Source organism: Nuphar pumila, chromosome 12 (genome assembly GCF_984573655.1).
Source record: "Nuphar pumila chromosome 12, dmNupPumi1.hap1.1, whole genome shotgun sequence".
NCBI lineage: Eukaryota > Viridiplantae > Streptophyta > Magnoliopsida > Nymphaeales > Nymphaeaceae > Nuphar > Nuphar pumila.
Window position 1 is genome coordinate 94,014,658 of NC_143260.1, and position 26,630 is coordinate 94,041,287.

The window sequence follows — 26,630 nt, forward strand, 5'->3', positions numbered from 1 at the left end:
AGCAATTAGGATATATGATTTAAGATTAGGATATATTATTCTGGACTAGAAAAAACTGAAACTATGTTCCATATCTACTCGAGTTTCAAAATTTAGTTTAAATTTTTGGTTCATCAGACCCTATATAATCTGTAATCATTATTTAGTAGAAAAAAGGTTTCCTTTCATGTGATTATGGCATATATGTAGACTTTTAAAGATCTTTAAAAATCAACGTTTTACAATGTACAAAAACTTTATGATTTAAAAAACCTATTTTCATGTCCAAAAACATGATCCAAAACATGATTCCTACCAAATAAACTATGTTAAGTAATCTGTAAGATCTGATTGAGAAGATGCAACCTCCAACTATGATTTATGATATATGAGAATAGGTGTTGCCAGAACACCGTAGCGTTACTCTCTCTCATATGGAAGAATGGTAATGTAAGAAAATAAGCTCCAAACTCCTTGTACTTAAGTCATGCTTAGCACTAACCACAATTACATATATGTAAGCATATCCAGGCTTATGTGAGCCAAGTCGAAACAATCAGCCTTTGTTCAATATTGCTCATCATTAAACCCATAATGGGCTGAATATAATATCTTATATGAGTTTGAATGAGCTAATTACTGAGACAAAACAAGCAAAGTTTCATGTAATGTGATTCATTTACCATCCCTATACTTGGGTTAATATCATTTTTCTGTTTTTAAAATCACAATCACAATCACAATCACAATCACATGGTTTGTAGTCCAAGATTAATTCTTAAGGTTGTTATACTCAATGTTGTTAGTATTAGTATCGAACCTAAATCTATTTTTCAAATGATTCAGAGAATCCATTGATACAAATTTTGAAGCGATTAGAGCATAAGGCACTATGTTGGCCCTTGATTTGGACATCTACTCGTCTCATACTGCATTTGGCTGACTTGAGCCATAAGTCAGTTTAAGTGTCCTAACCATAGTTACTAAAAGGCTTTAAAGAAACCCAAAAGCTTGATTTCACAAAAAAACTCACTTTAGAAGTGAGAAACCATGTGCCACCCGAAATATTTTATATGAAATCATAATTTTTGTTGATGTTAAAAATGTATTTTTTTTTTTCATGATTAAGAAATTTCCTGTCAAAATCTTTTTTACTGCAAAACCTACATAAAATAAGCACTTGATGGGCCCCACAACTGACAAGCCCTTCCCAAGATGGAGGGTGATGAGGTGCTTAATATACAAATATTTGTGCAATCACATTGCACCTGATCTTTTCAATATGCTGAAAGTTTGCTTCTCGCTTCACACACATCTCTTGTCTCACCACACTTCTTAATCCCGTAATTATATTCCCACAATACCAACGGGGACTCTGCTTGTCTGGTAGAAGCAGCTAGTGCAAGTCACCTTCTATTAGGGCATTGCAGGTTCAAAACCCAATGGTATAATTATATAAGGTCGAAGCAACGTAATTCCAGTGTTCCACACTAAATAAAAAAGGAAAGTATAGAATGGAAATCAAGGAAAGGATATGTAGGTCACGTTTGTTATCGCTTTCGCATTTTTATGAGGTTGGGCAGATTTGGAAGGGTCCGTGCAATATGATTGCACAAAAAATTGTGCATTACGCACCATCAGGTCTTGGGCCCCGCACCTGTCCTAATATGGAGGGTGATCAGGGGATTAATGCACAAAAATTTGTGCAATCGTATTACATTACACCTGATCTTTTCACGAAGGATGCCTCCCGGCACCTTCCTCAAAGCTTATACAAACCCTCTCATACAAGACACCATAAAGCCATAAACAAACCAATTCCATCGTCTCTCTCTCTGAGTGTTTCACTCTCCCCTCGCTCCTCCAGAGCAGAGAAAAGAAAAGAAAAGAAAAGGAAGATGACTCCTTTTATTGTTTTCTCTTAAAGGTTTCGCCTTAGATCGATTCATCGCCAATCAAGGGCCTCCGTTGCGCTCACTGGAATTCCTCTGCTTTTGCATTTGCCGGAAATCCGTTAAGGTTTGGTTGTTGCGGCCTTGCCCTGATTGATGGGGAAAGGTGGGCAGGTCGAGGGGGAGCCGAGACCGCCGCGGCCGGCTGGCAGCGATACCTTCCCGGCGTGGGCAAGGGACGAGGCCGAGTGCGAGGCGCACTACAAGGTGAGCGCCGAGCAGGGGCTGTCCTGGGAGGAGGCGGACCGACGCCGGGAGATCTACGGCCCCAACGAGCTCGAGCGCCACGAAGGACCCTCGATGTGGCGCCTGATCCTGGACCAGTTCGAGGACACGCTCGTGCGGATCCTGCTGGTCGCCGCCGTCGTCTCGTTCGTGCTGGCGTGGTTCGACGGGGACGAGGGGGGAGAGATGGGCGTCACGGCCTTCGTGGAGCCGCTGGTCATCTTCCTCATCCTCATCGCCAACGCCGTGGTCGGGGTGTGGCAGGAGAGCAACGCCGAGAAGGCGCTCGAGGCCCTCAAGCGCATCCAGTCGGAGACCGCCGTGGCGAGGCGCGACGGCGACTTCGTCCCCAACCTCCCCGCCCGTGATCTCGTCCCCGGCGACATCGTCGAGCTCCGCGTCGGCGACAAGGTCCCGGCGGACATGAGGATCCTGCGCCTGATCAGCTCGACGGTCCGGGTGGAGCAGGGGTCGCTAACCGGCGAGAGCATCACCGTGAACAAGATGCACCACCACGTCGAGGAGGACGCCGACATCCAGGGCAAGGAGTGCATGGTCTTCTCCGGCACCACCGTCGTCAATGGCTGCTGCATCTGCGTCGTGACGCAGACGGGGATGAACACCGAGCTCGGGAAGGTGCATTCCCAGATCCACGAGGCGTCGCAGAACGAGGAGGACACCCCGCTCAAGAAGAAGCTCAACGAGTTCGGCGAGTCGCTCACGGCGATAATCGGCGTCATCTGCGCGCTCGTCTGGCTCATCAACGTCAAGTACTTCTTCACCTGGGAGTACGTCAATGGCTGGCCCGCCAACTTCAAGTTCTCGTTCGAGAAGTGCACGTACTACTTCGAGATTGCAGTGGCGCTAGCCGTGGCGGCGATCCCGGAGGGGCTGCCGGCCGTCATCACAACGTGCCTCGCCCTCGGGACGCGGAAGATGGCGCAGAAGAACGCCCTGGTGCGGAAGCTTCCCAGCGTCGAGACTCTGGGGTGCACCACCGTGATCTGCTCCGACAAGACGGGGACCTTGACGACGAACCAGAACTCGGTCGCGAAGTTGGTGGCGATGGGGCGAGTTCCAGACTCGATCAGGACATTCAAGGTGGAAGGAACCACATTCGATCCTTCGGACGGGACGATTCTGGATTGGCCTGTTGGCGAAACGGATCCTAATCTTCAGATGATTGCAAAGATCGTTGCTCTCTGCAACGATGCGGGAATTGTCAAGACAGGTAATCAGTTTTCAGCAAACGGTATGCCCACAGAGGCCGCTCTTAAGGTGAGGCCGTGTTTGTAGTAGTGATTACTGTTTTTTGTTATTATTTTGTGCAGGAATCAGTGATTGTTTTTTGGATTATAGAATTATAACGATGCTGCATTGCAATTTGGTTTCAGGTTCTTGTGGAGAAGATGGGTCTTCCTTCAGGGATCAGCAAAATAAGTTCTTTTCGAAGTAATTCACGTTTGGATGCAACTGAAATTACCTTAGGTACATATTTTGGTCCGCTAAAGTTGGCATTGGTTTAGATTTCTGCTGTCTGTTATGCATTGCATGATACCTTACGTTAGTTATGATTGTTCATTCTGTTTTCTTTTTGTTTGTCTTTTATTAGGTTGCTGCAAGTGGTGGAGCCAACAAGAACATCGGATTGCAACCCTTGAGTTTGATCGAATGCGTAAATCCATGGGAGTCATTGTGAAATCAAAATCAGGAAAGAACTCTTTACTGGTGAAGGTAATGGAAATGAGTAATGCCTTGCTTTTATTTATTTATTTTCTTTGACAATGTTTGTAAATGTTTCCAAAGGTCCTTTGAATCAGTTGAAAATTTCATGTTCTGGTTGGGTTTTGTTTCTGTTATAGTTTGAACTAGAACCCTTGTGAGATACTTTTTGTGGGACAGTTTGATTCCTAGCACACCTTTTTCCAACTATGGAGAACTGCTTACCAGGAAAATAGGGAAAAGAGCATGAAAAGGTTATGGTCTAGGAAAAAACCAGGTAAAATAGTCTGGAGGAGCTTTGATCTTAGGAAAATGATTAAAATCTATGTGGTAACCAAATGGAAAATTTTCCCATTTGGCAGATGTACTCTTAGGACTTGGAGTTCCTAGGTTGCTAATTTTCTTATGCTTTGTTTAATTGGTATCACAATCACATTGTGCCATTTATAGGCACTCCTATTTCTCCACTTATACTGTTGTCCATGTTTTCCATGCTTCATATGATTGTCAAATTCCCATAGTGTAAGTCTTTAAACATAGTCCTCTCTTCGTGTTTATATTTTGATTTTATCCCTTCTTTTTAATATCATAAACCCTCGTTGTTTCTTTAGTCATTGTTTTGTAGCTTTTCCTCAGGAATTATATGTGTGATATGATTATTGGAGTACTGTGATGCTCTACGCTAGACATATTAATTTAATAATCTTGCTATTGGACGTGTATTCCTAGTCTAACATTTCTTTATTGGCACCAAATGAATACAGCTGAGACTGAGGAAGATTGTATTTAGAGACATACTGTGCATGCTCGATTATGTATTGTATTGTTGAATGAGGCTATGAGAAATGTATCATAAAGCTTGGTGGTTTGGCTTGGTACTCACGTGGCTTGAAATCACAAGGACTGGAAAGAAGATAACATATTACATAGTCTATGTGGAGTCCACTTGCAGTTGCTCTATAAATAGACTTTAAGAACCTTTTAGATGGGACAATGAGTGCTGTGAATATCTTACTGCTTTGTTCTTCAAAAAAAAATCTTAGTGCTTTGGAAAGGATTTATTAGTAGATACAAATGAAGTAATTCAATAGTATAACCTGAATGAGAAACAATAAGCAAAACTATTATCAAAATGTATTTTTGCTTTTATAAGATATTGCCATTTCAAAACTTTGTTATGTTCTATGTCACATGGGTGCGGGTGCGACACGGGTGCGGCGCAATTCCAAAAAATTTGGACACGGGGACTTGGCTATATATATATATTAAAAAATATATATTTTAAATATATATAATTATATATATAACAATAAATTAATACATAAAGATTGTAAATTTTAAAGCAAAAATAAAAAAGCAATTCTTAACAACACAAACTTACCAAAATATAACACATAAAGAAGCTTGTGAGTGTGATAAACAATAAAACTTATCATAAATCTGCCTTATCGTCTGAATTAGAGGGAAGAACAAGATCGATGTAGTCCATGTTGAGAGTATGTAAATTATGTTTTCCTTCCAAGTCAAAATCTTTTGGATTTACATCCCAATTCTTGGATGGTCCACAACTGCATCAAAAAATGAATATATTAGTATCTAACTTAAAACTTTGAATACAAATATTTAAATACAAACTTTGAATACAAAGAAAAAAAAGTACCTATACTCTTCTTTGGTGCGACGATAAATTAATCGTAGATTTGAGTGAACATAAATCAAATCCTCTGCTCTTTTACTAGTGAGTTTGTTTTTTTTAATGTTGTGAATTTGAGTATATGTATTCCAATTTCTTTCACAACAAGATGCTGTAGCAGGTAGGGATAACAACTTTATTGCAAGACGTTGCAGATTTGGTGTCTTTGATCCATATGTTGCCCACCAATTAAGGGGATCTTTCTCGTCCCTTGCCACGAGTGCTGCTAAAGAATCAAATCTCCCAGTAGAAAACTTGCCAAACTCACTATTTACAATCTTAAACATGTGAGGATCATTAAAAAGTCTTCCCAAATATATCATTCTATTTCTTGATATCTCAGGATCTTCATTTGGAGAAACACGACAAACACTTGCTGGAAACCATTTTTTTGCATAGTATTTTGAATTGAGAGAGTGTGCCATACAATGCAAATGTGTATTGCTTTTATCCCATCTTCTCACTAAAATTGAATGTACATGATTGTAAAATTTTGAATCATGCAATATCTTTCTTCTCATGTTTAAAAATGATACTTTGAACTTTTTCAATCATATTGTCCCACATTTCATAAATTCTATGATGCATGGGTACATCTCTGTCAACTTCTCTAAACATTTTCCAAATAGGCTCTGTAAATTCAACAAAATATGTAATTTTATTCCACCAAAAATCATCACAGATGCATTTTTTGATAGCTTGAGCCTTGACATCATCTTCAGTACGATAAAAATCCCAATCTTGATTAGCCACCATCATCATCAATGCTATCTTGAGTTGCTTAATTCTTTTTATCATAACAATGGGAGAAGCAAAACGAGTTTCAGCAATTTTCAGTAACTTGAGATCAGAATGCTTATTAAATATAGAAAGGGCATGATGATGGTTTACAACAAATTTTTTAATATTTCGAACATCATGCTCTATTTCCTCAATCCATAAGCACATTTCTTGTGCATATGCATCATCTTTTGATGGATTGCATATACTCATACTCTTAAGTGTCAAATTTAAACTGTGCGCTGCACAAGGTGTCCAAAAAATATGTGAATATGTATCTTCACTTGCCAAATTCATTTCTGCATGACTGCAAACTGGAGCATTGTCAGTAATGATTTGCACCACACTTTCTTCACCCACTTCTTTTATCACTTCGACAAATAATCTCTTTAAATATTCAACATCTTTATACTCTCCAGATGCATCAACATTCTTCAAAAATATTGGTTCATTAAGTGAGTAAGCAATGAAGTTTATCAGTGGTCGCCAATGTATATTAGTCTACCCATCAGAAACAATCGACACTCCATGTCGTTTCCATGCAAATTTTTGTGTTTCTAACAAGTCTTCAATTCTATTTTTTTCCTCTGCAAGAATGACTGTTCTTAGTTTTTCTGAACTAAAAGGCACATAACCACTCAAATTACAATTAGCCAAAGATGTAATCATATCTTTTCAGTATGGACTTCTAGCTACATTAAAAGGAATTGAGCTTGAGTAAAAGAATCAACCAATCTTTTTATCAATTTCTGCTCTTGCCATGTTATTGAATGACGCTTGTATTGTTTTATTGCTTTTCATCTTTCTTTTCTTTAAAAGCTCTTCTTGTATATCACTAGCAATAGGAAAAGACAAATTAATCGAATCGCTTCTCATCTCTGCAATTTTCTTTTTTTCAGCTTCCTCTTGTTATTTTTTTAATTGCTTTAATATATCTTTTTCAACCCCAGAACATGCCCTAATTCCTTGACCATGAATATGCAAAAGATGTGCTTTCACACGCGTATAAGAACCTGCGAAAATAGTCTTACATAGATTACAATGAAAGTGCACATTCCCACCACCACCACTACTAGCTTTTACCCCTTTTGTCACAAGCCTCCAAAGTAGTTGAGAAACTTCTAATTCAGGGTTAGAACTTGAACCAAATGTATTGACACTACCGCTAGAACTCGCCATTATATATGAAAAGTGAAAACTGAAAAGAAAATAAGTAAATAAAATAAAGTTGAACACTTCAAAATAATAGTAATAGGAGCTACATGTTCGTTCCCCCTATGCAAATCAGGTTCAAGCCAGACCCTCCTCTGCAAACTAGGTTCGAGATAGGGGGCCTACCCCCTATCTAACGCAAAAAGGAGGGACAGGGCAAGCTCCTGCTGAACCTTATCCGTGCTAGGGGCTTCGCCTTTGCCAAAAAGCCAAAGGCAGCAGGGGAAACGAGGAGGGGCCGAGCCTCTCCTAATTTTCCTTTTATTCGGCAGGGGTAAGAAGGAGTGGGGGAAGGAGGGGGCTCGACTGACAGGCCGAGCCTTGCCACGCCGGACAGAAGGGAAACGAGGGGCTGAGCCCCTCTTCTGTGAATCGAAGGCAAAGGGAGGGGCCGAGCCCCTCTTCTTGCCAGCAGAGGGTGCAGGGAGGGGGGGGGGGGCTGCAGGGGGAGGGGGCTGCCTGACATAAGCGAAACGAGGAGGGGCCAAGCCCCTCCTTTGTGAATAGGAGGCACAGAGAGGGTCTGAGCCCCTCTTCTGCGAGCAGAGGGTGCAAGGAGGGAGGCTGCGAGCAGAGGGTGCAGGAGGGTCAACATACTTGTTGAGTGTTGACGGAGGGGGAGACGGTGGCTGCCTGTGCGTACCGTTGCCGGAGTCTGGATCGCCGGCGTGGGTGTAGGAGAAAGCTACAGGGGCTGAGGGTGAGAGGCAAAATCGAGAGGGTAAGCCCCTCCCCCTGTCGATAAACCCCTTTTAGGGTTCGGCTGCAAAAGAAATTTGGATCTGGGTCGGGTCCGGACCCGGATCCAAAACGTAATTTAAAAATCGAAATGGACATTTTTGGACTCGGTCAAAGTTGACCGAGTCCAAAATGTGGACGGACTCGGCCTCGACTCGTTGATCGAGTCCGACTCGGCGTTGACCGAGTCCGAAGCCGCACCCGTGTCGGGGCGTGTCGACTCGGGTGCGGCACCTCCTTAGCCGAGTCCGTGTGACTTAGGTTATGTTGTTTCTTTGAAAATTTTTATGTATAGTTTGTTTCAGTTGGGCATGCCTCAATCTAGTATAGTTAAGGAAAGGTTTGGGCATATAAATTGAATAAATCCAGCCAAATTCATGAATTCAAACATTTCTACTAGTGGAAACTTTGAGTTCACATGCATGGTTAGATTTGGTGTGTCTCCAAGGGTCTCTACAAAACCAAAATACTTGGGGATTCAAATGAACCCAAGTGGATCATTTTCTAGTAATCTAGCCTTTTGATAGCCAAAGTTCTTCAATATAAAATCTTGCAAATAGATCAGGAGTTCATGACCCATGCAAACTAGTAGCTCTCTCCTTTGCAACAACCCATGCATGATGTTTCCCTTGAATTTCTTTTCCAGAAACAATAAGAAACCATCATTATTGCTTGACCAAAGTTGAAACTCATGTTGCGTCACACAAATAACTCCTAAAAAGCCAAAGCAGTAGCATCAACATGGTACAACATGGGTGTGGCATGTCGGTGACTGTGTCAGGTGTGATCAAGTGTGCTTGGGCCTATTTTTTTTCAAAAGGACTCAGTCGACTATAATTGAGTCCAATTTTGTCCAAAATATTTTTAAGTACAAAAAAGAGGTGTGGAGGCTGTCACTTGGGTACGGGTACGGAGGTACGACACGGCAATTCCAAAAAATGTGAGTACGGGGAGACAGCTATATATGTATATATATATTAAATATCACATAAATGCAAAATAAATTCAAAATAAACTGAATATAATCTATATATATATATTATATACTGAAAATATAAAGTTATAAACTGAAAATATAATTATAAATTATAAATTAAATACAAACTTGTATGTACGGAGGGTCAAATGGCATGTCCGGGTATCAACACGGGGATACGCATGTCGACACGTGTACGGGGGGCAAAATGGAGTGTCTGGGTACCATAGGGAGGGTTTGGGCCACCAATTGACCTCAGCCATTAGTCCAAAAGAACTCTTCATTGTTGATGTTGCTATTTGTTTTGTTACATATTTATTCATATTCTATTTATCTTGTAATTAGTTATATTTTTTGCTTATTTTATTTTGTTTCAAATAGAGATTCACTATATACATTCTAAGTTCTTTAATGAATATTCTTTTTATTTTTATTTTTTTTAACATTACAATAAAATAAGAAACAATAAGTCTATCGTGGCGTTTGAAGGAAACCCAGGTTTTGGGTGTTAACCCAGTTTAAGCATCAAAACCAGGTTTGATTGCATGTTTGGTTGCCATTGCAAAACTGAGTTAAAACCCAGTTTTACAAAATCGGCACTCTCCCCTCTTTTTTCCAAACAAAACCAGGTTTTTCAGGAGCAGTCCACCCCACCTTTCCAAACAAAACCGGGTTTTTTGGGGGCAGTCCACCCCACTTTCACCTAATGACCCTTTCTCACTCATACCCCACACCACCGACTTTCCAAGAGTGTACCTTGCCGTCCAGCCATACTCTGGTTGGTCAATGGTGGGGATGTGGTCGGACAGTACCGTCCTGGCCGTTTTCTGGCCAGTAGGTAGCTAAAAAACTGCCAAAAGAATTCCGTTTTCCGGCCAGAAACAGCTAGATTCTTATATCATATGTACTTATTGATTTATGTAGTTTTTTAGCATATACATATTGCAGCATTTTTTCTATGATATGTTCTGATTTATATTTATGTTTTATGCATAATAATATCTATATCTATGCTTGTGTTATATTTTTGGGGCTAATTTTTTACTAATTTAATGTTTCATCTCAACGAAAAATTTTGGTCTCATGATGTTTGCATCATGCTTCTTAATAATTTAAAATTAAGAGGTTATCTTAGTGTAATACAACATTTTTTTAAATAACTAGTTCACATTTTGTAGTTGTATGGTCTTTTAATTTTGTTAGTGGTATTTAATGTTTTTTAATGAATGTAACACTTAGATAGGGATTTAGGTATTTTTCATGTGCTCTTACTTTAGTCAAACAGAATTGTAGTTTGCTATCTGTTTATCTCTCCACCTGTTAGACTCTTCTATAAATGAAAATTCTTTTATAGTGAAGAATTTATTTATTAAAAAGGATACATAAAAAGATAAAATGTATTGAACCTTTTAAAAAATTATCGTGCTTGATGAAAAAATGAATATTATAAGTTATTTTGGTAAAAAGTTACACAAAATACTAAACCAGGTTGACTGTCATCCAAACAGCAAAACCAGATCCTTAGGATTCCAAAAAACTAGATTACAAAACTAGGTTTTCAGAAAACCAAGTTTTTAAGTACGTCATCCAAACACACCCTACATCTTAAGCATTGTTTGAAAACCAATAGTTGGGGTAGGAATTGAGGATGTGGATTGGAGTTCGTTCAAACTCCTCTAATATATGGTTGTTTGGTAGAAAGTCATCGAGGCAGAGGAGTTGAGGAGGTAGTTTCAGTGGTTACTCTGTATTTGCGCTCAAAAGAAAAATAAAAATTCCAGGAATTGAGGGGCTTTCACTTCTCCAATTCCTCAAACTCGCCATCCCCAACTCCCAAACAAAGTGTTAAACCTTCCAGTACATATTATAGTATACTTCTTACAAGATTGTTACCTAATACTATTTCCTGTTCCATTGTTCTCTTGGTGAACCTTCACACTGTGATTAGGGATGGGCAATGATCAGCCTGTCCCAGCCCACAAAATGGATGGGCTGCAGCCTAGTCAGACCTGACTGGTCAAAAGGATGTGTCAGGCTGGGGGTAAAAAACCCTGGCCCCATCCGATCTTATCTGATAGAAGAAAATAAGGGCTGCACTTCTAGTTTTTATTAAGCTAGTCTGGAACAAAATTGGAATAATCAGCATCTCCCTAGCTTACCCAGCAAAGGAGTGGGAGAGAGAAAAGGAAAAAGAAGGGGAAGAAACTCAACAATGGGAATGGTTCTTTCTCTAACTTTAATTGGAGAATAAAGTATAAAGTCCCTCTTCTACTGGTGGTTGAGATTCGAGAAGTTTAGTCCAGCCAAACAGCATAAGTAACTCTGCATGCCAACCATTTGACATCCTTGCTACTTAACATTTACTAGTTCAATGATATGACCTTAACACTGCATCATCTTCATAATAACTGGACAACCTTTGGACGTCATCCGTAAAGATAACTTGGATTTATGTCAACTATTCATATTCTGCTCTGTTTTCGCAGGGACCTCTCACCTCCCTTCCACCTCCCTTCAAGGAGGAATCTGGCTCTAGCCTATTCATTTATCACAACTAAGTTAAGAATCGTGATTGATTTCTAGAAATTGGGCACTCCACACCTTCCTATTTTCCAGTAATTGCATCTGTTGACAATAGACAATCAGCCCACCAGGTGCATTATCAACATAGAATGAGTACACTCAACTGAGTTAAGGGTTTTGGTTCCAGTATAGACCTTTCTAGCTGCTTCCTGTCACTCCAATGATACTTTCATTGCCAATTTGTGCTTCATGTATTGCAGCTGAATTGAACTGTGATCACTCTCCCAGCAAGATGAGAGAATTCTTAATATATGCTTATGACCAATGAATGAACATCTTCTGTAAACTTGAGATTAGAGTTGTTCCTAACTCGAGAATTATAAGTGAAAGCCTATTGTTATTACAGTGAGAAGAAAAAAGATTGTGCGCCTTATGATATTTCATGTTCTATAAATGCACACTAATTTCAAGTAAAAAAGCCATGAAAAAAAATGTTCATAGTGTGCTGGCTTGGGTGTAGCTTATCAGTTATGTTGAATGAATTCAGGTCAGGCTTGGGCCCTAACCATTGAGTTGGGCCAGGCTGTTACCATGACCGGTTACCCGTTGAACTAGGCTAAGGCTGCTACCCATTTAGTTTCATAAGATTTTGGAGAAGGAAGTCATGCTTATTATTCAGTGTCCTTTCTTTAATCCGATTTAATGAATGAAGAAAAGTCTATTTACTGTTTACCATACCTTTTCATTGATTTACTTAGATGTTGCTTTCTTTTATTTTAAATTTTCTTGTTTTTCTTAATGATAACCTATATAGGTTGGCAAAATGCAAGCTTATCATTAATATGGTGCTCTCATCATACACCAACCTGTGCGGCTGTGCCTTATGGCCTGGCTGGACTGTTCAATCTGGTCTCAAGTTTGGAACAACCGAAAATTGGTCAGCTTAGACGGGGCCTGGCAGAACCAGGTCTATACTTATTCCCCTGCCATGTTTATGAGTACATGAAAAACTAGTGCACATAAGTCAATCATAACTGTATTTAACAATAAATTTAGATGCGTAGACATGTATATTAATTAAATTAATATCATGGGATTTGGGATTCATATTTTTAAGGCAGTTATCTGTCACTTGTAAAGGGTAACTTTTATCCTTATACATGTTTTCACTCTATTACATGCCCAACTTTCATTGGCATATAAAAAACTTGATGAAAAACTTTGTCAGGCCACTATACCACATTAGCTAGCTGGATTTAAAGATGTAACTGGACTGTGTAGAAAGCATAACATATATATCTGAAGGACAGTCATGAAAACTAATAAAAACCTAACCAGATGTGATGATTTGCACTTGGGAGATATTTGGGATACTATGTCACATGGATACGGCTGCTGATACGGGGATACAACCATTTTATTAAGTTTTTAATATGCTTACCATATAAGAGGACACAATACAGGGGCCAAAATGGAGTATCCGTGTGACCTCGTTGGGCTATTACCATGTGTGAAAAATGGAATTTGGAAGCATTTGCCAGACTCGGCTCCTTCATTTGAGGCGTTTATAGTTAAAGCATGTGAGAACTATAGTTTTGAAGATGTTTTAAGATACTTGGATTTCTGGATCCAGCCATCTAATGCTATCTGAATCACTTTTTTTGCAAGCCACTGCCAACCTGATAATGGGGCCTTTTGGTGGTTATGTCTTATCCAGTTTGAATCTGTAGTCCTGGATTTTATTCTAGTGTTTCCATCACGTGGAAGGCCAGATTGTGTTACTGTTTGATGTGCACATTCTGGGGAGACTCGGGTTAGTTTGAGCTTGGGAAGGTCTGCCACGTCCTTGGCTTGGAGAGCGCTCTCTTTTTTTCCTTGTTTTTTTGTTTCTTTTTACTTCTGACCTAAGGTCTCTATTGGATGTCATTCAACAACAACAACAACAACAACAACAACAACAACAACAACTACGCCTTCATCCCAAAACAATTGGGATCGGCGATATGAACCAAAAAAGAAAATCATTCTGGGTCTTCCACATGAATCCTTCTCCTCCAATCATTTCTATCCAATGTCATGTCCTCGGTGAGGTTCAAAGCATTCATATCCTTTCCTATCATCTCCATCCAAGTCTTCCTAGGCCTACCCCGACCTCTTTTAACTAATATATTTTCCCATTTCTCCATCCTTCTAACTGGAGCATCATTAGGCCTTCGCCGAATATGTCCAAACCACCGCAAACCACTGTAATGACATCTCTATTGGATGTCATTAAGTAGATATTTTATTATTTTATATTTTCTAGCCTGTAGTTCCCTGTCATTTCGTCATGCATCATTTCAGTAGTCTTGTTTTCATTGGTTAGAATCTATTTGTTGTTTAGCTCTTTATTTCGTACAGCTTTTACCAATGGCATGGTTCATATGGCAGGGAGCTGTAGAAAATTTGTTGGAGAGAAGTTCCTATATTCAGTTACTTGATGGTTCAGTCGCAGTGCTGGATGATGACACAAGGAAACTAATTTTGTCAACTCTTCATGACATGTCCTCAAGTGCACTGCGATGTTTAGGCTTTGCATACAAGGAAGAGTTGTCTAACTTTGCAACATATGATGGCGAGAACCATTCAGCTCACAAGATTTTGCTTGATCCTTCTAACTATCCAGCCATTGAAACTGATCTAATTTTTGTTGGCCTAGCTGGGCTAAGGGTGAGGATGCAGTAAATAAATTCAGACCTTCCTTTCTGTGCCTCAGTCACAATGTGGAAAACTAATCTGAGGTATTTGGTGTTTCTTTTTGTTTTCAAAATTTTTATAGGATCCTCCTCGTCCAGAAGTGCATAAAGCAATTGAGGAATGTAGAGGTGCTGGTATCAGGGTTATGGTAATTACAGGAGACAACAAGCATACAGCTGAAGCCATATGCCGTGAAATTGGCATTTTCAGCCCAGATGAAGACATTTCTAGGAAGAGTGTAACAGGAAGAGAGTTCATGGCTTATCCCATTGAAAATCGCTTGAACATATTGAGGCAAAGTGGTGGACTTCTTTTCTCTAGGGCTGAACCCATACACAAGCAAGAAATAGTGAGATTGCTGAAGGCTGATGGGGAAGTGGTTGCAATGACTGGTGATGGTGTGAACGATGCACCTGCTTTAAAATTGGCTGATATTGGTATCGCAATGGGAATAGCTGGCACTGAGGTATGCTTGCTTTTATGGTGATTTGGTTAAGATTGATCTCATCTGCATATTGCTCGAGTTAATTCCTTTTTTTCCATTTCATGCCTACTTCGAAGAATTCACCCATTTGTGGCTGCAATCTGCTTCTTTATTTTGGTCTTGATCTTTTCCTCTGAATAATTGTGCAGTCTCTTGCCTCATATTTTACTGTAATCTATAGGTAACATGAATGTAGAATTTCAGCAGCTTGTTTCTTAGGCTGATCATTGTACATTTTACGTGGCTTGTCTTTTATCTAGGTTGCTAAGGAAGCCTCTGACATGGTGTTAGCAGATGATAACTTCAGTACTATAGTTGCAGCGGTTGGTGAAGGCCGATCCATCTACGACAACATGAAAGCATTCATCAGGTTTTATTTTTTTTCTCTTCAATGATTTTTCATTTCCGAAGCTGTTTTTGTACCTTAACCTGGTTAAATTAGAATGACCCTTTTGGACAATAGCAGTGATAATTGTGAGCGCACAAGAGAAGTTAATCTTGGCAATGGGACTGATTTGTTTCATTTCTTGACAGTAGTTCAATGTTCCGTAGCAGGCAACCCATAGTCAGGAATGAATCCCTTAGGGTGCATTTGCAGCATGCAACACACAACAAATCCACCCAGGGACAAAGTGGTCCCTGTGGTGGGATTGTCCCTAATTTGCAATGCAGAAAGACCGGGAATGGGGTCCAACTCTTGTGTTCTGGACAAAAGCCTCCAGGAGGCTTTTGTCCAGGGCATCAAATACGAGGCTTTTGTTCAGGGCGTCAAACACACCCTTAGGGACAAAAGCCTCACCTTGAAGTGCTTATCACTGTTTAGTAAATTTATCATGAGATCAAGTACAATATGAGAAATGAAATTTTTTATTCAACAATATGCAGTTGGTTGATCCTTTTTCTCTATATGGAGAAAATTTAAAAGAAAAATAAACTTTCATTTGTTCTTATCATCAAGGCCTTACTATTCTTAGATCCATTCTTAGTGTATGAGTATTTACTAGGTTTCTGTTGTTCAACCTGTGAAATAATATCCTGCTAATTTTGCTGCTTGAATTTGCTAAAAATATTATGATACCCTTCCTGTCAAATCTCACTGCATATAGAAAATATTGTTCACTGTGCACCATTACTATTTTCTTTAATGTATAAAGAAGGTACGGGTCATTGACCTCTCTTCCTGCTCCGACTGCGGATTTTATTTGATAGCAACAGGCAGTATTTCACTTGTAGAAGGTATTTGATTCCTGGAACTGTCAGTCTTGGGCCTCATTAAAGCTTAGTTCCCATAAATCTGTCTTGCCATTGTTTATATTTGATAGTTGGCCAGCCTAGTAATTCGGGCCAAAACTGTTTGGGGTCTAACTCGTGACTCAGTGAGTCAACTGACCGAGCCATGCTGTTTTATATTTTACTTTTAAGATACAAAAATAAAATGTATATATATATATATATATATATATATATATATATATATATATATATAGAGATAGAGAGAGAGAGAGAGAGAGAGAGAGAGAGAGAGAGAGAGGACCGTCCAGTGCAAGGACACTCCAAACCGTCCAATGCACCTTGCGAGTGGATACATCCTGTGTCCCTTGTGAGTCCTCATGTCCTCTCCATCTGCAACCCCCATCCACCCCCTTTCCCTTCTCCATTCCTCAGCCTCCCTCCACCCCAAACCAACCCTTGCCATGCTCTACCTCTCCCTAAGTTGCTGCTCATCCATCTCCTTCTCATCCAGAAGTCCCTTGTCCTCTTCCTTCTCCAGCAGCCACAATCTCTCTCTCTCTCTCTCTCTCTCTCTCTCTGGCATAGCCTAGACTCCCAAAAGACCCACCCCACCACCCGTTTCCTCCACTCACCGCCTGGCCACCTGCGGTCGGCTGGCTGGTAGACCAGCCGTCCACTATGCCTGCAGCTAGAAGGCTGCTGGAGGATGGGTGGGGAGGGAGGGTTGTCTCGGAACAAGCCTCCACTCAACGCCTGGCCACTTGCGGTGGTATGCCGGCCGGCCACCACACTCACAGCCAGAAGAGTGGTGGAGGATGGGTAGTCGCGGAAGGAGCTTGCACAAGGAGAGACAGAGGGACGGTTTTGACCATCCTTGCGCGGGACGGTCTCTGTTTGCTCTCTCTCTCTCTATATATATATTAAAAGTTTGTGTTACTTTTAATATTACATATTAAAAAATATTTACTTTTATATTGTTATACATGCAAGAAAAAACGTTTTGTTTTTTTATTGTTTGAATATAGATCCACACTTGATTTAGACCCAAACTCTCTCTCTCTCTCTCTCTCTCTTATATATACCCTCCCACACCCCCACACCCAATTTTTTTTAAAGTGACGCATCGCCGGGCCTTATCCGTACACCCACCTGCCCCTGCACCTGAACCTGCACCCGTACCTATGTGACATAGGTCATCAAATACAAGTGATAATTTAAGTTTTCAAATTACCAATGTCAAGTTTAACCAAAAAATCAGGTTAAAGTTTGCTACAATCATCTGTATGTACAATAAGCTTAGCAAACTACAAATTTTTTCAATTTTTTGATTTTTTAGTCAAAATGACCCCATGGATGTGATCTACATTACATGCTGTTTTTAGTAGGAACCACTTACCGGAATTTGACATGTATACAGGTTTTTCTGGCAATGCAAAAGTTAACAGCTGTAAAATTGATCCAAGGCAAAGGTTGATTTCCGTTGGATGGGCCATGCTGAACATATCTACTAGGTTAGATTGAGTCAAAGGGTGTGTGTGTGTGTGTGAAGAGGCCCAAGGAAGGGACTCCAACTTATGGTTGCTAGTTGAGGAAGCGGGAGTCAAAATTTTAGGAAGCGGGAAGCGTGAGACCACTTAGGAGCGAATCAGGAATCATCTCGGAAGCGACCTAGGAAGTGAGCGGGAAGCGACCTAGGAAGTGAGGGGGAAGCGGAAAAAATAAAAATAAAAATAAAAAATACAAAAAATTGAAAAAATGGGGGAAGCGAAAAAAATAAAAAATACAAAAAAAATTGAAAAAGTGGGGGAAGTGAGGGGGAAGTGCGGGAGAAGCGAGGGGGAAGCGTGCTTCCCATTTAAAAATGGCGCTTCCCCGTGCATTTTGAAAGCTGACATTTCGCGCTTTCGAAGCGCGCTTCCCCACCTACCTAGACGCTTCCGGTAACTCTGCTCCGATTACTCAGATTAGGAATTTGAGGATTACCTGCTAATGACAGGGCTTCTTCAATCCATGTAAGTATGTAACCGTTGATTGAAAAGATGCTTATGAGTTTTGAGATTGTAAAGAATTGGCAGTTGGAATGACCTCTAATCTATGTCACAGGGATTCGGCCAACCAGGTGCCGCACCCGCGGGTGCGTGATGTGTCCGCATTTCATTCGGACCACCGCAGACTCCATTAAACGTTGCCACACCCTCCTTCGGACCGGAGCAGCCACTTGTTGCGTCAGATTGCCACGCCGGGGTCACTGTCAACCCTAGCATGCGCCCCTACCGCGATACTTAAACCGCACTTGACAGTCGGAGTACATCCTTCGGAGCAACCCGCACACGTGGTGCGAGCGTAGAAGGCCAACTGGTCAGGCACCTTCAGCGCACGCCAATGGCCCGCAAACGTCGCCCACGTAGGCCACGTCGTGCCACACGCGTGTCGTGCATGGCGGCAGTTGCACTACCGCGCACATGCGGCGCGTGATAGTTGTGCCATGTGCACAGGTCACGTGCGGCAGCGGTTACATCGCTGGCCGCGCTGGCCGCATGCGGCAACGGGACCGCACATTGCGTGCGCGAGCTGCGCGTGACAACCGTTGTTGCATTGCGCGCGCAAGCCTCACACGCGACAATCGTTGCCGCGTTGCGCGTAGGCCTCGCACAACAGCGACATGCGTTTGAATTTCAAACACGCTGCAATGCGCGATGGCCGTGCACGACAAAATGAACTCAGATGGTGCATGGATCGTTCCATCTAGGTGGCCAGAGAGGTCCAAATTACGAATAAAAGGCAAAATTTGCCTTTTCCAGGTCAAGTAGTTGAAATTATTCAATTTCTCAGATATGAGTTGACCAAGAAAACTGGACGGAAGTAATGGGGAGTCCATGAAGACAAGACGAGTTGACTAAGAAGGCAAATAAGAGAACACGAGTTGAATAAAAAAAATGGAAGAAAAATTGCTCAGCAATGCAATGACCCAGGCTCCTCCGTTTTTTTGGTCAGTCTTGATATATTTCTTCAGAAATGCTTTGCAGAAATCGAGATGAGGAACAATTACAAATATGGTCCAGAAAAAAAAAACAACTCGTGCTTTGGGTTATATGTTTTGCCTAAAAAAAATATCGTGAATGAACGATATATGCAAGAAAGGAACAACCTCTGATTTGAAACAAAATCAGATATAGAACGAGAGCAGGAGGAAATATGCAAGGAAGGAACAGCCTCTGATTTTACACAATCAAAATCAATCTGGGGTCCAGACGTTAAGATATGATCTGAATGATCAGATCAGACGTTAGCGTAGCCTGTTGGGAATTATCAAATCTGAATGATCAGATCTGAACAAATTAGGTAATAAGATTAACGTGGCTGGTAACGATAGAAAGAAACTTGTTTAGGGAAATAAGAAGAAAAGAAGGGAAGTAAGGTCGGGCACGGACCTTTTTCTTTTGTGTTAACTCTCACAGGATCAAGTGAAAAGGGCACGATTAGGTACGATCAGAAAATCAGAGAAGAGAATCAGAGAAGAAAATGGATTTTTTTTTTGTTAACTCTCACAGGAGCAAGGGAAAAGGGCACGATTAGGTCGATTAGGTACGATCAGAAATCAAAGAAGAAGAGAGGTTGGTGGAACTTGAAGAAGAGGAGAGGGAGAAAGAACTAGACCTGGTCATTAGACTTCGACCCGCTCTTATACCATGAAAGAAACACACCTGTTAGTATCCGGCTCTTCTGAGTTGCTGGAAGGGAGAGGAGGGAGAGCGGCTGCAGCAGATATTCAAGCCTCCAGTTATGTCGTGCCGTATTTCTTTACGTGGACTTATAACCACTAGATCGGGTCGGGTCGGGTCTGGGACTCTTCAGTCCAGACCCGATATTATAAAGATAGAGATACGGGTCCAGATCTGGACCTGTATATGCGTGCAGTCCAATCTTAATACATGGAGCTCTATGATATTACTTTTTGTGGGATCTTCCTAGTTTACACACACATACACACAGAGAGCTCTATGATATTGTTTTTTTTGGGAACCTCCTAATTTATTTTGAAGCTTGATTTGTTTCTAATTCTGGATCCAAACTTTAATTTTTCGCAAAAACATAGCAAACTGGATAATAATGGTCTAAGGGTGTATTTTTTTCACATCAATAACAAAGAGGCTATCTTGTCGTTACTGTGAAGCCAAGTGTTGTCTCGTCCAGGTTTGGGAACATCTTATTTAACTGATTGTAACTGTCCAATTGGTCAATGGTTTTTCTTTTTCATCTACTTCAACTTCTGTTAATTCCTGCCAATATTTTCGTCACAGAAAGAACATATTAGTTCTTTTTCTTCTGGTTTATATTCTTGGATGGAACTCCAATAAAAAGCTAAATTAGTTAGTATTTCACGACCTAACAGCACAAATCATCCTGAGTTCCAAGTATGAGCATGCTCTTGTTTTTAGCTTCTGACTTGTTTGGGTTCAAAGAGGGTCGGTTCCTATGTAACAGGGATTCAGCTAGCAGGGTGCCGCACCCGCGTCGACCCGACTCGACGCAGGTGCGTGTGCGGTCAACCCAACCCTGGGTGCGTTGACCGCAACCAGGGTCATTTCGGTCCATTTTTTTGGATTTTTTTTTTTAAATTTGCCCTATGAAATACTGTTGGAATCAGAAAATACTGTTGGTCTTTTTCTCTCTTTCTATTTTTTTAGGGAGAGAAAATACTGTTGGAATCGGAAACATCACGATTTACAAGACTCTACTTCTTTGGGTAAAAATTCATACCAGGCGTTCAAACTAAAATCTACCACCCTTGTCTTACTCAACAAAGTTGGACTACAAAAGCTTCACTGCTCATGCGTCTTAGATGAGACCACTATCTCGGCCACCCATCTTCAAAACCAACGGTTAAGATCGAATTGGACTCGGCCTTTCATGGACAAAGACCACACCAAGCAGTCATCATTGATTTGATTCTTTACTTATTCGTAGAGGCAACGTGGCATTCTCTTGTTGGTGTCAGATATAAAAAGATTGACAACCCAGATTTATTTTCAAGTGTAATTGATGATGGCTATCTTTTAGCAGCCCAACCAATGCGCAAAATCTCTTGGAACGACCTGGAGTTCTTCCCCTCCACATCTTTTTGTGAAGAGCTAATAATAATGGCATGACGAATTATTGGAGATTCTCCTGCAACTCTGAGTGAAAGTATTCATTGCCATCTGTCTCAAAGGTTTGCATATCCCAATCCCATGTAGGTTGGGTCCGGATCGGCTGCAATCACATGGCACAAAATTTCTGCATTAAGCACTGATTGCCTTGGGCCCCACAACTGACAGGCCCTGTCCCTAAGATAGAGGATGATCAAGTACTTCGTGCACAAATATTTGTGTCCAAACCAAGTCCGACGGATTGACACCCTTAACCACCAATGATGGTTGTGATATGCAGACTTGGGATTGAACTAGCTTAATGAACATGGGCCTAGCAAATTGTCCAACAACGTTTAAGTTGGGTACGGTGCAATGACGTAGAGGGCACATGTTTCTTTTTTATCCTTTTCAGTTGGGCGTGGCTCGAAGACAGAGTGCATATATTGATTTGACGGATTTGGGGTTCAAGCTTGACTGGTACCAGACCTAGGACTGAACACTACTGAGCCTAGCCAACCTGGCGTAGAGATGGTTTTTTCCCTAGTCCTGAAAAATCCTTGGAGGCGTCCACACAAACGACGGATGCACGGAAGCCCTTTCAGTGCGTCCTGTGGACGCAAAATGGGTGTCCACCCCCTCATATATATATATACATTTTTGCCCCTGCCGCACCCCCGCACCCATGTGACATAGGTTGGTTCTTGTTTAGTCAGGCTGAGAAAAGTTGTAGCTTATGTAGAAATGCTTATCAAGGCGACAATGATAGATAACTGTGTATCTATGTCACATAGGTGCGGGTGCAGATGCGGTGATGCGGCACTTTAAAAGAACCTTGTGTGCGGGGGTGCGAGGAGGGTATATATATATATACATATACATAATTTTTAACAGTTTTAATTTAACACTACGTGTATGTGTGTGCATTTATGTGTGTGTGTGTATATATATATATATATATATATATATATATATAGACTTGGTTAAGGTTAACTGAATCTACTTTTGGACAGAAATGGACCTCAGTGTGGTTGACTTCATCTGACACAAAGGAAGCCGTGTCCATGTGTCGCACCCGCATGGGTGTGGGTGCCATGTGAGTGTGGTGCCCTGTTAGAAGAGTTCATGTTACATTCCTGTGAATGCGTTACAATCAATCATTTAAATGCAATTTGGTAGCTATACCCAACTCAGGAAATTTGTGCATTTTGGAGGTTTCAGATTTTAATGTTGGAAGGAACTATTCTTGGGCAACTTTTTTACTATGACAGTCTTCCTCTACTGGGAAGATGATTTTAAGGTCCATTCACAATTTAACGAGTTTATGACTGATTTTACATTGTTTCAGGTACATGATATCCTCCAATATTGGTGAAGTTGCCTCTATATTTCTGACAGCAGCTCTGGGTATTCCTGAAGGACTGATACCCGTACAACTTTTATGGGTCAACTTAGTTACAGACGGCCCTCCTGCAACTGCTTTGGGATTCAATCCACCTGATAAGGATATAATGAAGAAACCTCCTCGGAGAAGTGATGATTCACTCATCAACACATGGATTTTGTTCCGTTATCTGGTACACAAGCTTTTCTCTCATGTTGCAATCTGCCAATCTCTTCTTCTGTATAATTGGAAAATCAAGTAAAAATGATATTTTTTGTGTCTGTGTATGTAACTGTTGTTCTTTGAAGGTCTTAGAAAACCTGCATGCATGTCACAATCGCATGATCCAGAACTTTTTTTCTACTAAGAAATGTATATAGATCATATCCATAGAGTTTGATCAACAAAAAACTCAAAAATTATAAAAATTATGGTTTCTAGTAGGTGGGAGTGGATACTCCCACATATATATATATATATATATATATATATATATATATATATATATATATATATATATATATATATATATATATATATATATATATATATATATATATAGGAATGAAAACCTTCCCAATGGAAACCCTCCAAAACCTCCCCAATGAATTTTTTTTGTTGATTTTTTTCAAAATTCTGACCATATGAATGTGTTCAGCACGATTGATTTACTATAAATCAACACTTGGATCATGAATTTTGAATAGAAAAAATGATATTTGAAGCCTCGAAAATTGTACGCCGTTGATTTTGAAACTTATAAAAGCCTATCCATGCATCGAAATCAAATGCTCCAAGAACTGATTCCTATAAAAACAAGCATATAGATCACATCTGTATGGTTGGAATTATGATAAAAAGCTCCAAAAATCCAATAAAACTTCCATCGGGGAGGTTTGGGAGGGTTTCCATTGGGGAGGGTTTCCATTTCCCTATATACATGTGTCTGTGTGTGTCGTTAATCTAACATTAAACCAATTGGGTTTAACATTAGATAGATTTAACCTTATGAAAATGACTCAAACACCCTTAAAATACTGGTATTTTTGAAATTGCAAGGTTGCCTTTTGAGGTCAAAAAGGCAACTTTGATAGCTTCATAAAGTCACTTTTATGGAAAAGGTGTTTGATTTTTCAATTCCCTTCAAGTTCAAACGACCTATGATGTCCAAAAAGTAACCTTTCATTTTTAAAAATGCCATTATTTTAATGGTGTTTTAGTTATTTTGATAAGGTTGAATTCATCTAATGATCCAACCCAACTAGTTTAATGTTAGATTAACCCATATATATAGATGTCTACCACTCACTTGGCTAGACAACAATCGTGTGCGTGATGGACGCTCAGCGAGTGTCGCACGTTTAACAAGGTTATTTTTAAGTGCGAGACGTGCACTTGATGGACAGTCCGTGCGAGTGCATTTCTGTCTAGCTGAAAAGTGGGTAGGCAGCTACCACTTTATCATGGATGGATTCAGCACGGTCCAAATGCTAGGAATCGGCTTTTGGATCATGTCTTTCGGATGAAAAAACACAATTTTATGAGCCGAGAAAATATCACGCATTGTATACCGTTGATTTTTCAAGGCTCATAAAATCATGCCTACACGTCGTAATTGGGCGATCTAAGAGACGACCTCCACTAACCTAAACATGTAGATCACGTGTTAGGTTAGTTTCATGAAAGAAAAAGAAAACTCATTTGTAGGTAATGTCGACATGAGCAAATGTTAACCTATATATGTGAACTACAGACTATGTGGTAGGGTGTATCTTTAAATTGCTAAAAAGTCCGATGCAAATTGGACAGTTTTGCGCTGTTGATCGTACGTGCGATCAGCAGCACAAAAAGTGTGCATTTTGGACCCTTTAGAGGCGGTTTTGACCGTTGCTAAAAGTTTTTTCCACTGAACCCTTTAGTGGCGGTCTAAAATTGCTGCTAAAACCGCTTGCCGGCACACGGCTGGGCGTCCGACGCTTTCCTTGTTTGATGATACACTCAGCTGTGTGTGTGTGTGTGTATATATATATATATATATATATATATATATAGTTAATATTTGGTGCTATTGAAGGCACTTGGTTCAAGCTTTATCAACTCAACCTGACCACATGGATGTCTTCAGCATGGTCTGCTCACTAAGGATCAAACCTTGAATCATCTTAATTCGATTTTAAAATATGATTTTCTGAGTAATGAAGTTTTAGTGCATTGTGGGCCATTGATTTTTGGAGTTCTTAAAAAACTTGCTTACATGTCACAATCACATGATTCAAAACTCATTTTCTACTAAACAAATATTGTACCCCACACACGCACACATCAGACCTGATAGATGTGTTTATAGTGGTTTGTTTACCAGAAAATATGCTTTGGATCAAATTTTTTCAATGTAAAGATGCCTATTTTTTTTATTATGATGTAACATGGCTGATGATTGTGTAACTAAAAAAGATCTGTCTAGGCATCAAAATTTCCTATTCCTACTAACTGTGGAGGTATCATCCATAAGGTCTGATTCACAAAGCATGCAATACAATGTTAGAAGCCAATGGGGCTTATCAGAAAGTATGGTATTATCCAGTAATATCAAACAGGTCAACACACACACACACACACACCTATGTCACCTGGGTACAGGTGCTGGCAATTTCAAAAAAATGTGGGTACAGGAACATGACTATATATATTAAATATCACATAAATACAAAATAAATTCAAAATAAACTGAATATAATCTAAATATATATGTTATAAACTTGTATGTACAGAGGGTAAAATGGTGTGTCGGTGTCAACACGGGGATACACTTGTCGACATGGGTACGGAGGGCAAAATGGAGGCTCTGGGTACCATAGACACACTAATTGTGGTCTTCCTTTCTGTTGCAGGTGATAGGTCTTTACGTGGGTGTTGCAACTGTTGGTGTTTTCGTCATTTGGTACACCTGTGGCTCATTCTTGGGCATCGATCTCACCCTTGATAGCCATACTCTTGTTACATACTCCCAACTTAAAGATTGGGGACAATGTCCAACATGGGAAGGGTTCAAAGTGACTCCTTTCACTGCTGGATCTCGTGTTTTCTCGTTTGATGCCAACCCATGTGATTATTTCCAAGCAGGAAAAGTGAAAGCAACAACTCTTTCTCTCTCTGTTTTAGTTGCGATAGAGATGTTCAACTCCCTGAATGCTCTTTCTGAAGATGGTAGCCTTGTCACCATGCCACCATGGGTGAACCCGTGGCTCTTGTTGGCCATGTCTGTCTCATTTGGTCTCCATTTCTTGATCCTCTATGTGCCATTCCTTGCTGAGGTGTTTGGAATTGTACCACTGAGCTTGAATGAATGGTTGTTGGTTATAGCAGTGGCTTTCCCTGTGATTTTGATTGATGAAGTTCTCAAGTTCATCGGCCGATGCACAAGTGGGACTCAGACCAAGAATGCAAAGAGAGAGAAGCAGAAGCATGAGTAGCAGCAATGAAGCTGAGACAATTAGTTACTTATCGCCATTAGAGGAATTTCTAACACGTACAGGTGGAAGCTATTAACTATGATGACACTCTATACTCTCTTGGTTTGTTCTAGCTGAGGCCGGAGAGCATATGCGTGCTACTGGATTCATTTCTAAGATGGATGCTGGAAGAAATTTAACAGCAATTTAATTTGAGAGTTCAAAGGTTCTCTTTTATGTTCCCTGCATGATCCATTTTACGGAAATCTATTAAGAGGGACAAATACAGTCTATTCTTGAAGAGAATTGTTAAGTTATTTTTTCCCTAAAAGCAATTGTAGTGTCACTGGTATTTAATTGGTGTTGGTTACTGCTGTTCAATAGCCGTGAATACATCGGATCATTGGGTCAA

At 40.4% G+C, this 26,630-nt stretch overlaps 1 protein-coding gene across 1 annotated transcript; it reads left to right on the forward strand.

The window, feature by feature from the left end:
- Positions 1-1,672: 1,672 nt before the first annotated feature.
- LOC149821206 (calcium-transporting ATPase 1, endoplasmic reticulum-type-like) lies at positions 1,673-26,630 on the forward strand. The gene is made up of 8 exons (XM_089982073.1): positions 1,673-3,434; positions 3,551-3,644; positions 3,769-3,890; positions 14,231-14,509; positions 14,619-15,002; positions 15,281-15,390; positions 22,731-22,959; positions 25,658-26,630. Exons 1-8 carry the CDS (start codon positions 2,028-2,030, stop codon positions 26,237-26,239), a joined length of 3,207 nt encoding a protein of 1,068 aa, XP_089838199.1. The 5' UTR covers positions 1,673-2,027; the 3' UTR covers positions 26,240-26,630.